Consider the following 14,169-nt stretch of genomic DNA (forward strand, 5'->3'; position numbering starts at 1 on the left):
AAACAAAAAAAGAGAGTAGAATTTAGTTAAGTGACTGATCCATCCAGCACTAGAAAGCTGCCTAGCTAATTGGCCACTCTCACCCAAAAGGCCAAAACACTCTGTCGTTTACCTCCCTTTGTCATTAAACCGGAGGCCCGGGACCATACCCACCTGCCACCTCACCAATCTACCAACCTTCCACGCGCTACCAAAGCGCGTTACCAATCTTCATAAATATCTACGCCACGTTTATAATGACGTGTACAAAGCAATGCCACGTAGACCCCACCCGATAATATTAAACAATTAAACTATTACCACTATACACCCTCAATATTCAACACGTACCCCATTCCCCTTATTTTACTGTAGATGCGTCCTCTTTATATATTCAGTGCTCCCATCCTTGAATAAAAGAAAAACCCTCCTCTCTCTCTCTCTCTCTCTATCTCTCATATCCTCTATTGTTCACACACTCTTCACACTCACAATACAATACATCTCTCTCTCTCTCTCTCTCTCTCACAATATATAACTCTATCTTGTGTTTTAATATTAAATGGGGATGGAGCAAAACAACGTGATCGCACCGTTCATTATGAAGACATATCACATGGTTAACGAACCAAACACAGATAACCTTATCAAGTGGGGTCCATCAAACAACAGTTTCATCGTCCTTGATCCACTCCAATTCTCTCACTCTCTTCTTCCTGTTTTCTTCAAACACAACAATTTCTCTAGCTTTGTTCGTCAACTCAACACCTACGTAAGTAGTAGTAATCTACTAGTACTTTTATTCCAAATTCTATAACACACCCACTTCCAAAAAATCACTTTTTTCTTAAAAGGGTACTCTATCAAATACCCTCTAAGTAAAATACCCTCTAAGTAAAAGTAGCTAATCAAAGAAATTTGATGTATTTCGTTCAAATTTTATTTTTGATCAATCTTTTATTTATATTTGAGACCATAAAAATATTTCTCATTTTTAATTAATTCAATCAAACCCACTTCTCAAAATCAATTTTTTATTAATGGGTATTTTTCATTTCTAAATAATTCAATAAAATCATCATTCAATTTTTTTGATTTAAGATTTTTGATATTTTTGCTTCTTTTTTTGTTTGTGTATAGGGTTTTAGAAAAGTGGATCCGGATAGATGGGAATTTGCGAATGAGTATTTTCTAAGAGGACAAAAACAATTATTGAAGAACATAGTTAGGAAGAAGCACGTTGGTGGAGTTGGAAATGGAAGGAACAATAATAATTATTTTAATGAGGTGAAATTTGAAGATTTAGAAGAAGATGAAGTTATGATGAAGGAAATATTGAAGCTAAAAGAAGAACAAAGAATTTTAGATGAAGAGCTTCAAGGAATGAACAAAAGATTAGAAACAACAGAGAAAAGACCACAACAAATGATGGCTTTTCTTTGCAATGTCGTTGAAGATCCTCAAATTCTATCAAGAATACTAAATGAGAGAGAAAAACAAATAATTGTTGAGACGAAAAAACGACGGTTTATATCTCCGCCGGAGACGGCGGCGATGACGGTGGCGACCACGTCAACTTCTTCGTCATCTTCCGGCATGGGGATAGCGAGTACCGTGAAGATGGAGTTTGATGAAGACGAGGTGACTGTTGCGAATAATATGACGTCGTCTTCGCCGGAGATGGGTTTTGAAATTGATTATTTCCACCGTGAGCCGCCGCAGGGGTTGACGCCGGCGGGTGATTGGTGGGGGCAGACACAGTTTGGACAAATGGGTTTTAGGAATGATTGTGCAGTTGTTCCGACACCGTTGACGGTGGTGTCTCCGGCGCCGGTGATGGGAGGTGGGAATAGCAATAGTAGAACGGAGTGTGTGGTTTTCAATGAAATGGCGGCGGAGAATAGTAAGTTGCCACCTTATCCTTTTTCATTGTTAGAAGGTGGCTTTTAGTTTATGGATTTTATCTTGGATTCTATCTTTTTTGTATGACAAATCTATTTTTCTCTTTTTTATTTTTATTTTTATTTTTGGATTTCTTTTTTATATTTTGTGTAACATCTCTGTTTCTTTTTTGGTTTTTAATTCTCATTTGTTGTATGTAAAGAGAAAATACAAGAAGTCAAAACAAGATAGAAAGTATAAATCATTAGATATTTTGTGTTCTATGTGGATTTTTTGTTTTGCACTTTTGCTTAAATATACTTCCTTTTCACACAATAAAGTCCATAGAAATATATTAATAATTTATTAATTTATTTTATTGACTTAATTAGTATTTTGGTCCCTTAAAGAATTTTTTGATTTCATATTGATTCATTAGTGAATAAACGTTATGTTTTGACCCTTTAAAGATATATCTGTATGTCACATTGGTCCGTTATGTTAGTTTTTTCTCAAAAAAAAAACATTAGTTCGTCACTAACTTCATCATCAAACCCATAAATTTAAAACCCAAAATTTTCATGTTCATCACTTCCTTCCAATCAGAAATTTCATCTTCATCACTTCATTTCAAATCCGAAAAGACAAGTTTTACAGCAAACATTTTTATGTTCCCGTGAAAGATTTAGAGATTCAAGGGCTTTAAATCCAGATGATCGACAACATGAACAAAAAGAACACAATAAGATGTGGGTGTATGACAAAATGTAGAGTGCACATTAGACATTATCTCTAGAAGATGGTATGTCACTGTATTTGAAATTGAACACAACCATGAGCTGTTGAATGGAACTATGTGTGGATTTTCACCAGCAGGTGTATGGTTCGATGGCTAATGCATCTGGTGGTTTTCATAAAGTGTACAAAATCGTTCAAATAATAAAGTAGTAAGTAAAATCGTGGGAGGTATGTGATGGAACCACTCTCTCAAATTTTAAAATGACCTTTTTACTCTCTTTTTTTAATATCACATCGCTACCGGCCGGTAAGTTGTCTTCTTCTCCATTTTTGCATTTGTCTTCTTCTCTTCACAAAATAATGCAAATACATAATTCACACCCAAATAGAATGGTAAATTCAACATGGACCAAGACATTTGATTTCTTCCATATATAAGCTTGTACTGTGGCTAAGCTCATATCAGGAAGGCTGTATAAAGTTTACAATCGAAATATCACAAGTTTATTAATATTGCATAAATTTGTTTATTTAATTATAAAGATGATTTCTTTAATAAGAAAAACTATTTTTTTTTCTTTTCTTTGACAGAAAAAAGAAAAAACTCTGTTATTTTTTAGTTTTCCATTCTTCTTTCTTTGTTTTGATGTGCTATTTTAGTATTAAAACGAGTTTTTGTTTTAGTAGTTGAATTGTTGAAGGAGATAATATTTTAGTAGTAATATGTTGTACATGATATTAATATTTTTAAATGAGGATATAAATGGAATAAAAAAGTTTTAATTTGTTCCGTCATATTATGAATACCCAAACAATGGAATGAAATATCTGTTTCATTCCGCTCCGTTCCACACCATTCCGTCTTATTTCTTTCCGCTTCGTCTCCTTCTGCTCCGTCAATCCAAACAAAGCCTAAGGAAATTAGTTACTTCTAAGCATAATTAACATAACAAAAGAGTTAACAAACTACACATAAACTGTAACCTCGTTGTCGCACTAGAGTAAGGACTCCTTGTGGTGAGTGGTGAGGAGTTGTCTTCCTTTGAGACCTCCTTCCTCTCCTCTTGAAGTGATTCCCCCTCCTTGAGAGTTGCTTTGTCGTGGAATGAGAGGAATGAATAATTGTGGAGGAGGAGAGCTCTATTTATAGGCTTCTTGGACTTGAGCTTCAAGCAACATCGTGACACGATATAGTGCATCGTGGCACGATATAACAAGATTTACTCCAAATTATTTTTTTTGTGCAGATTTTCTTTAATTTTATTTTCATCCCATCGTGGCACGATATAATGCATCGTAGCACGATGACTTCAGATTTTCTTCCAAAATTTGCCATATTTTCTTCATATAAATAAATCCTCATCGTGGCACGATATAACTGGGCTTTTTCTCCTTTTTTGCTCTTTTTCTTCAACACTTGCTTCTTCTTCAAGTAACTTGATTTCCTTAAGTATTTTCCATGCGTTAGTCTTGATAATTACTAAAAACTATATAAAAACATCATATGAATTCTTGTCATCAGATGCCACTTACCGGAAAAAAACAAGTACAATTTCCCGTTTTCTGGGGTTAATCACCATAATCGGACCATAGTATTTGCGACAGGTATTGTAACCTGAGAGAATGAAGAGACATATGTCTAGTTGCTGGAACAATTCTTAACTACAATGAATGGTAAGCATTCGTTGTCAGTAATTACTGATGAGGACCTTGCAATGAGAGATGCTATTAGGAGGGTATTCCCTAATTCCCGCCACAGATTGTGCGCATGGCATTTGTTAAGGAATGCATCGTCCAATATTGGGATTCCGGAATGTGTGTCTCATCTCAAAAGATGTATGTTGGTGTTTACACCGATTTTTGTAATGTAAACAACCGCTATCCACAAACACTTTGGGACCGGATAGAAGTGCTTTTACAGTATTCGTTTAAGTCTCGCGGTTTATGATATCACTTTATGCATTCTTTAAGAACAAAATCATTGTTCTTATTAGTGTTAGAACTGCATCCAAAACTTTTAATAACAAGTTGTCTCATGACAACATAAAAGAAAAAAATACTCAAGTGAGCATTCAAAAGAAAGAAAAATAAAGAAGATGAAAAGAAATGCATAATTGCAAAAGAAAAAGGAAAATTAAGCAAGAACAGGGAATGTAAAGGGTGTTTGGATCCATCTATTTCCTAATCTGAGATGGTTGAAAAGTTTGGGTTGCAAGACAACAGTTGGGTGAAAGATATGTACGAGAAAAGAAAAATGTGGGTGACTGCTCACATTAAAGGTTGTTTTTTTGCGGGTATAAGAACAACTTCTCGATGTGTAGCACTCCACAACCACATTGGACAGTTTCTACACTCTCGGATCAGTATGACTGATTTTGTTTAGCAATTTCACAAGTGCCTCACTTTTTTTCGTTTTAGGGAAATAGATTTCCAATCGAATTATGGTGAGCCAGTATTACAAACGAGCATGAGATCCAAAGAGAAATCTGCTGCTAAATAGTTTACAAAGGAGATTTTTTTTGTTCCGCTCTATACTTAAAAAGGCAGTTCTCCTCCATATACAGAACGTGTAGAAATGTCTATGGGGTATATTTTCAATATATGTTTCAAAATATTGCGGTGATGGTAGTGTCTGGTAATGCATCATTTTGTAAAGAACCAATTGATTTTAAATGTTCTTGTTTGAGGATGGAATCTCTGGGATTGCCATGCGATCATATTTTAGCCGCGATGTTGTATCTGGACTTTGATCATCTTCCTCAAATGTCTGATTTTGCCTAGGTGGTCAAAATTTGCAAAAAAATCAATCCATGATAGCTATGATAGTGGTTTGCTTTATTGGGATGCATAACCTACTGCTAGATTTCCTGCTATTGTACAGATGTGCAAAGTTGTAGTGGAGTTGGTGTACAATGATTTAGAGGAGTATAATCACATTGTTAACATATTGGGTGGTGAAATTAGTAGCCTGAAAATTAAAAGAAACTACAAAAATGGTGAATTATCTCTAGGATTGCAGACGGGTAGTGCTGAAGAGGATATTTTGAACCCTGATATTGTTAGAACCAAAGGGTGCGGTGCAATGCCAAACGGAACACTAAGCAATCAGAGACGTCAGCGCAGCTGTGGAGTTTGTCGCGTGATAGGTCATAACATGCATAGTTGTCCCCACACCAATACTAACTCTGCTAGTGGAAATACGCAATCTCCAGTCACTGAAGCAAGACATTACATTGACGAAACCTATGAGTTCCTCGGTCAATCTGTAAGTGAAACGTTATATATTAATTACAATAATTTTTATGTTGTATTGTATACATGGTGAGTGAATAGTTGATCTTGTTTAAACACTCTTTTTATAGGAAATTGAAAGGCAAAACTGAATGTGTTGATGCTTATGGAAGATGGTAATAAAAGTTTATGCAAGTTAGTGTCATATGACATACTATTTTATTTTAGGGTTTATCTATCCTGTGCAAATTTGCACATGTTAAGAAATTCAAAATAATAAATTTATATTGGATCTTGTGCATTTTATATTAAATGTATAATTTTTTAATAAATAATTATTGGTTTGCAATAAATAGTTACTAGTTTTGGTTACTTTAACATGTTTAATATTGCACATGTTAGACAAACCCTTTATTTTATGCAATTGCCCAAACTTTCCATAATATAATGCCTCTGCCTTTTATCCAGGACTTGTCAATGGTCTGCCGACTCTGGAGTGTAGTTGTCTAAGTTAAGTATCGTATACACTTCTGATGTTGCCAAAATGAACATTTCAGTATCTGTTCGTATTTAATATTTTATGTAATTTGGTGTTTATTTGTAGTAGTTGTAGTTTGGTTCAATTTGCAAGTGATTTGTTGTGTGGATTTTTATGGGCCTTATTGGTCCATTTTTTAATGTGAACTTTTTATGGGTCGAATCAAAGTTTTAAATTGCGGTTGCAGATGTTGCCATTATGGACACTGCGATGCACATTGCGGCCGTTGCGGCGTGAAATAATTTTTTATCCGCACAAACAGAAAAAATATTATAATTATTGTAATTCCTTATATATCTTTACGAGAAATTCTTGCATGGATACCCCCTTAACACATCACTCTTACACACAACCAATTAAAACACTACACCTCATTAAAATTAAAATAAATAAATAAAATTAAAATATCTCTTTTATATCTCTTTTATTAACTAACGATTCTCCCTCTTTCCTGTCCCAATTTCTTCTATATTTTTTCCTGTTAAATTTTCTTTTTTTATTAAATGGATTGTTTGGTGAAGGAATTTTAGAAAGAAAAAAACCATTGTTGCAACATGATCTTCTTCTTCTTCTTCCTCCATTGCTCTTCTATGTACTCTCAAATTTTTTGTTTCTTTTTTGGCTTGTTGTATGTATATGGCCATGATCTGCATGGGTACACTTTAAGTAAGAGATTTTTCGTTTTAATTTTCATTTTAAGAAAAGTTAGTTATTTGATCTCACTCTTACAATGAAGGTTAATCATTTTGTGGTTGTGATACAAATTGAAATATGGGGTAATTTGATTCATGAATGAGAAATTAAGGGATATAGTTTTGTTAGGAAACAATTATAATTGACGGTTAAAGAAAGTTGAGATTTAAGAAAGAGAAAATCTTTAATAATAATTATTCTGATATTATTTATTTTAATTTTGATGAGGTGAAGTGTTTTAATTGATTGTGTGTAAAAGTGATGTCTCATCATATCAGTTAAGTTTCTATAACACCTATAAATAAGCGGTGTCTCACCATATGAATCATGGTCTACATGTGCATCTTCTTCATCACCACCACCACCACCATCACCTTCGTTAACTTCTTCATTACCACCCCCATCACCATTGTTACCGCTTGGTGGACTTAAACCACCACAATCACCATTTGATTCATTGTTATCATCATCAACTTCCACAATCTCATCATTTGTATCTACTATAGTAAATAAAAAAGTTAACATAAATATCACTTACTTTATAAAAAATATAAAAAATAATTTTTTTTACAAAAAAAATCTATTATAAAATTAGAAAGAAATAAAAAAAATACCGCACTACCATATTTTACTCCACTTCCATTCTTCGCCCACTGCATTTTCGTTTTTCCCCAAAAATTTTCTCCACTTCCATTCTTCCCCCCACTAAAAAAAAATTAAAATTAAAATTATTACAATAATTAAACACCACTATTTATTATCACAAAAAAAAAAACATCTCATTCTCTCTCCGTTCTTGACTCTCTCAGATTTTCTTCTCTCTCTTGTTATTCACTCTCTCAGAACTTAAAATAAAGTTAATAAAATCATCCTTTGCTTCGGCAAACAAAATCTCTCCGGTTGATTTTCTTCTCAAATATGTTATTTCTCTCTACAAAGAAGCATCTCATTCTCATCCACTCACACAAACACCCAAAGAAACACAAAACCCTATAGCCCTAAAATACATAGTGACTAATTAACTAAACCTAGAAATCAAACTTCCAAACAAAACCCAAAAAGCCAGTAACAAGGAAAGAGCAGAATATGAATGAGTAGTTAACAATAACATACCCTGAGAGATAGCAAACATTGAAAACTATTCATAGGAAACAATAAATTGAAGTCACTGAAACTGCAACTCTTCACAGGACCAGCTCAATGATTTAAAGGACAAAGAGATTCTAAAATGAATGGAATGAATATAAAGGAAAAAAAAATTAAGTTTCTTTGAACTCTTCATAAGATTCTGATTTTCTCTGAAAAGTTTTTGCTTTATTTTGTTTTTTGTTTATTTTTCTTTCTGTTTTCTGAAATTGAATTTGAGATTCTCTAATTTTTGTTTTACTCTTTTCCTTGATTTGGGACATAAATGACTATTGCGGTCAAAACGCCGTTACGTTGCGGCGCGGCATCACGTGTGATTTGAGTTCACACCGCAATTGCGGTCCAATGTGGTTGTGGTGCCTACCGAATCCGCAATATTGCAGCCACATCAAGTGATGCGGTCCGCAATTTAAAACCTTGGATTGGATATTATGTCGACTTTGTTTGTGGAAATTTGCATAAAATCATACATTCAACATTTTATAGTGATGATGACAATTATGGAGTGTGGATAATTCAATAGATATAAATCTTGATGCCTATGAGGATGGAACAAAAAAATCAATATTGTAATTGAAGTGAGTTTTGGGTTTAGTTTAGTATATTGTTTTGCGTTTGGCTATGTAGGTACTTTAGAATATATATATATATATATATATATATATATATATATATATATATATATATATATATATATATATATATATATATATATATATATATATGGTTTTGTATTTTTGGTTGCTAAATTGGAAGGAGGTTGTTTGTGCTTCAGCAGTTGTGGTATGGAAAAAGGTTATTGTTTACAGTTCAAAGGATGTTTGTGGGTCTATGTTGGCCTTTGTCCTCTTATTAATTATAATCCCAATTGTGTCTTCTTTTTTGTTTGATTGAGTTTTAATTTGAAATTATGGATTTTTTAGCTGTTTCGATTGTGGATTTATTTTTTTTCTTTTAGTTGTACGATTTTTAATTTGGAGAACCTTTTGATAAAATTTGTTTTGGAAGTGTGCCATTTAGTTCTCTTGTGCTAAGCGGCTAGTAGTGAAATTAGTCTATTATTGGGTTCATTGTTGCTTCCAATTTTTTGGTGTTAGGTTTAATTGTGTTTTTTTTTTGGGTTATCTTATTGTGTATGTAATGTAGTTTGGTGGTGTGTTGTCGCAAGTTGGTTATCTCTAGCGGAGATGTTTCTTTCGCTATTTTAGATATAATATGGCGTAAGATTGGTGGTGGTGGAGAAACCAGAACTATAGAAATTGACATTGAAAACATGAAATATTATGATATTGTCGCATTATAAATGATCTAATGTTGCTTTGTTACGGTAGCAACCACTTATTCATATCATACAACAAGAAATAAAAAAAATGGACATTACACATTACTAATCATGTCATCCAAAAAAGGCAGCAAAAAAACTAACTTAAGATGACCATCAAAACATCAAACACACACCACAAAATTAGGAATAACAACCAAAACACCCCCTCACAAAGTACAATACACATCCAATCCATAAAACACTACTTAAACACCCTATCACAAAGTAAACAAAATATCCAACCCATACAATACTACTAAAGGCATCAAACACTTCTGAAGGGCCAACGAAATTTGCATTCTGATGACAATCAATTATATGATGTTTTTAGTAGTATTTTAGGATAGTTTTAGTAGCAATTTTTTGAAGAAGAGTTTTAGTAGCAATTGAAGATAAAAAACAAGCAAATACCTGAAAAAATGAAGTTACTTGGCCAAGAAGCAAGAAAAATGGAAAAAACATAAAAAAAAGGCAAAAACGTAATACGATATGACCCAGCATGGTATGATGGAGCCGGTTGAAGAAAACAGAAAATATGGAGAAAATCTTTCATCGTGCCACGATGAGACGAAATTGAACGTCATCGTGGCCACGATGGAGCGCGGGAAAAAGCCCAAATCCAGCTGAAACACTATAAATAGAGCCCTCCTCCTTCACAATTATTCATTCCAAAATATTCAGAGATATTGAGAGCTGCTCTATATTCACTATAGAGTTAGGAGAACTCTAAGGAGGAGGCAAGAGGGGCTAGAGAACTCCAATGCCAATAAGATTCTTTTCTTTTATTGTCTTTGTAATTTATTTTTCATAGATTAGGCCGAGTAGATAAACTCCCTTATGAATGCTTGAGACATGTAATTATGGTTCGAGAAAGTTTATATTTGATTGTTATTGAGTTATTTTCTATAATTGTCTTGTTTTAATTCTTCATTCTTAATATTGATCACATTATTGAATGAACCTAGAGGAAATTAACTGATCTCGTGACAACAGAATTAATAGGCCAGACTAAAAAGACAATTCATCCTACCAACTACGAGACAATTAAATTCGGTATCTGAGGTAGGGGCAGGATTAAGAATCACACGTAGTTAAATTCTACAATGAATAGGTTAATCAAGCGGGCGTAGAGAACTTGTTAAATATTGAACTTCTAAAGGTTAGGAAGTACTCTACGAGGCTGAACCCGTTAAAGGTAATGATATGAGATAACGAAGGTTAAACCTATCGAAGCATTGATTAGTCATAAGTAAGGTTGCAATAGAAATAAGAATAGTAATACTAAGCTTATTTTAATCGAAACACTTAACCACCCTATGTGTCTACTCGCACACTCTTTTATATTAATTGCCTTTTACTTCTTTTATTTACTTTATTGTTATTTACTTTTAAACCAAACTCTTTCAAACAAACAAAGCGAATGCAAATCAGTTTTACTTTCTAAATTCCTAAGCGAAACTAGTAATTTTGCCACAATCCCTATGGAGAATGATAACTTATCACTTTATTACTTGGTTGCGATTCTGTGCACTTGCAGAGTCACCATCACATTCCAAATCTGATTATGGTGTGGCATCCGTATTCCTATTCCAATATTCCGATGCTTGGTCTCAAGCACATGACGGAGACCATTGTGGGGGCCCGTCAACAACCTCAAAGTCATTTTCATCCTCATAGTCCGTTCTTCAAGCTATATTGTTTACAAACAAAATATTAGAAACATAAAAAAGACATTTTGTATATGTATTTTTTTTATAAAAAAAAAAAAAAAAATCATACCACTCCTATTATCTGATTGTTGAAGGATTGTTGGATGTTAAGCCTTTCGCTTCATTAAATTGATTATAGTTTAACATTAGTAAATTGTACAAACTATTTTATGTACGAAATGTTACTTAGTTTACAAACTTAACACCATATGCCTGTGGCCACAATTTAGGATCCCCTTAGCTCAACAATCTCCCATTTTTCAAAGTCCGGTAACAGACAAAATGACATTTCCATTTTGTATATGAGCAAAAACATGTGTGAAATAATAGTAGCCTACAAATAGTTTAAAGTCATGATAATTATAAAATGTTTTGTATACAAAATTAATACAACATTAGAATTAATCTTATGAATGACAATACTTTAATTTAATTGTTAAATTTACAATTTTTCTAATTTGCTTGCGCCTGACATCAATTTTCTCATCAATCAAGAATGAATCAAGATTGTAGATCTTCCTATGTTCAATGTGAATCACCATTAAAAACCAATGCCCACATGAATTCTCCAATGGAATATATATCTATGTTAGGGTTCATATATGTTAGAATTACAAATAATTACTTATGTAGTAGTATTTACAAAAATCAATAGATATTTGGTTGTAGCAAAAATATACTTAGTCACCAGCTTCTAGTTCAAATTCAGGAAAATTTCGGTTAACAGAAACCGAATTTTTTTTTTCAAGGCAAAAAAAATTCGGTTCATAGAAACCGAAATTTTTATTGAAGGACAAAAAAGTAAAATCCAGAGGATGAAAAAGAACCATTGGGGGCCTAAAGAGAAAACATCCTCAACTTCCTTTGGTTGATTTGCTAATTTGTTGTGTTGATAAATAGAAGAGGTAGGCTTTATTGTTGTTGTTTGTTATAAAAAAATTTCATATGTTATTGTTTTCATCGTTGATCTTAAACTAAGAGAAGAAATTAGAGATGAAGATAGTGTGGTAAGGGAAAGTGTAGTGTTTGAAGTGTTGTTGAGGAAAGAAAAGGAAATCTGGGTGACACTACACTACCTTTTTAATCTAAGAATTTGGGACAAAGTACCTTTCGGAACTTAGGTTCCGAAGTTAAAAAAATTTAAAAATTTGGAATTAAAGTTACGAAATTAGGCGTGTTTGGAAGCAATTGACTTCGGATTTTATGTTCCAAAATTAAACTATTTCGAATTCTACAACCCAAAATCCTTTACAAGGACAAAATGGTCACAACATGGGGACTGACAGTAACATAAGGAGGCCTAAAGAGCAAAATTCCCAGCTCAAATATAATATGGGCTCTGAAAATCATGTCCCATGTACAAGAAAATTAAGAAGCTTTTTTCTCATTTTCCATGTTTCTTAAAAGATTATTACTCCCGTTTAATGGAGAATGTTATCCCTTTTTCTGGGCTTAAGACCTTTTTGCAACAAAAAAAATAAAATAAATAATTACTCTTGTTTTGTCCGGGTAAATCCATCCATATACACACAAAAAAATAAATGGTATTTTTACCCTTCGAATTGGTAAATTTAAATGGTGTCATTTTTAAGAAAGGTGCGGGGGTACAATAAGCATTTCTTAAATTTGCATGAATGAATAGCAGGCTTGTTAGTGGTTGTGGCTCTTTATCATAAGCCTAAATGCCCATTAATTTTCTCTTAATTCTACAAGTATAAGCCCAAATAACTAGTATGTGACATAGATTTTTCTCTTCCCCCCATTCCCTCTCTTCCCTCTCCCCTTTCCCAAATTTCCATTTTTGCCCTTGAATAAAAACTTCGGAATGCGTTTTACGAAGTTTTCCAGTTCAAATTCGGAAAACATGTTCCGAAGTTTTTATCCAAGAGCAAAAATGAAAATTCGCAGAAAAAAAAGGTGCTATATAATTCAACAACATTAACATAAAAAATAATTCAAAAGTGTGTCATATAATATTTGTGGCAAGTATGAGGTAAATATATGAAGTTCTACATTGTTTGAATTAAGTTCTATATATTGTGGCAAGTGTAAAGTTGAATACTTTATAAATGAGAGATGACTCATAGATCGATCTAATGTCTTAAAGTTTTGAATAAAGAAGTGGTGTCCAACTGATCACTTGTGTTGTTGCTTTAAGTCTAATGTGGATGATCTTCAAGCTCCCCTCATGACCGAACAGTGAAAGCCGAAGGTTTTAATATCTCTTTGTGTAGAAAGTATAGCAACAACGTGTCCCGTTTAACACAACAATGACAATGGTGGTACACATGCAGCGTGTCCCGTTTAGCACAACAACAACGATGCAAGTGTATGGATTAAAAAAAAGCTTACGTTTGAGGGAAAACATATATAAGGAATTGATGAGTCACATATGAGACATAGATTGTTGTGGCATGTGTGAAGTAAGTTGAATCCCACATTTTTCGAAAATGTGGAAGTTAAACGCTTTATAAATGAAAGAATATAAACCTATTTATGTAATCGAATCCAATTGGCAAAACAAACTAGACAAAAGAGATTCATTTAACATCTCTACTTCTACTATCTTCTAATATTCTAATATCTATAAAAGAAATTTAGTTACCTAAGAAAAATTTATTTAAGTGAAGGATAGTAATGTAATTATGTAGGTAACTAAATTTCTTATATACATTTTTTAGGGGTAAATTAGTTACTTTTAGCATTTTAATTTTCCATTCTTTATTATTTTTTCTAGTTCTATATATATCTTCATTTTCTCACTTTTAAAATAATAAAAAAGTAATGGAAAGAGAGAAAAGAGAAATGAAAAGAGAAAAAATAATAAAAAATTTAAGATGAAATAAAGAGAAGATATATTGAAAGAGAAAAAAATATTAAAGAATGGAAATCTAAAATGCTAAAATGACTAATTTAACCCTAATAAAAAT

The 14,169-nt window shown here is 32.8% G+C and overlaps 1 protein-coding gene across 1 annotated transcript; it reads left to right on the forward strand.

The window, feature by feature from the left end:
• Window positions 1-394: 394 nt before the first annotated feature.
• LOC123884171 (heat stress transcription factor C-1) lies at window positions 395-2,144 on the forward strand. The gene is made up of 2 exons (XM_045933198.1): window positions 395-751; window positions 1,120-2,144. Exons 1-2 carry the CDS (start codon window positions 542-544, stop codon window positions 1,927-1,929), a joined length of 1,020 nt encoding a protein of 339 aa, XP_045789154.1. The 5' UTR covers window positions 395-541; the 3' UTR covers window positions 1,930-2,144.
• The last annotated feature ends 12,025 nt before the right edge of the window (window positions 2,145-14,169 follow it).

Source organism: Trifolium pratense, linkage group LG5, assembly GCF_020283565.1.
Source record: "Trifolium pratense cultivar HEN17-A07 linkage group LG5, ARS_RC_1.1, whole genome shotgun sequence".
Taxonomy (NCBI): domain Eukaryota; kingdom Viridiplantae; phylum Streptophyta; class Magnoliopsida; order Fabales; family Fabaceae; genus Trifolium; species Trifolium pratense.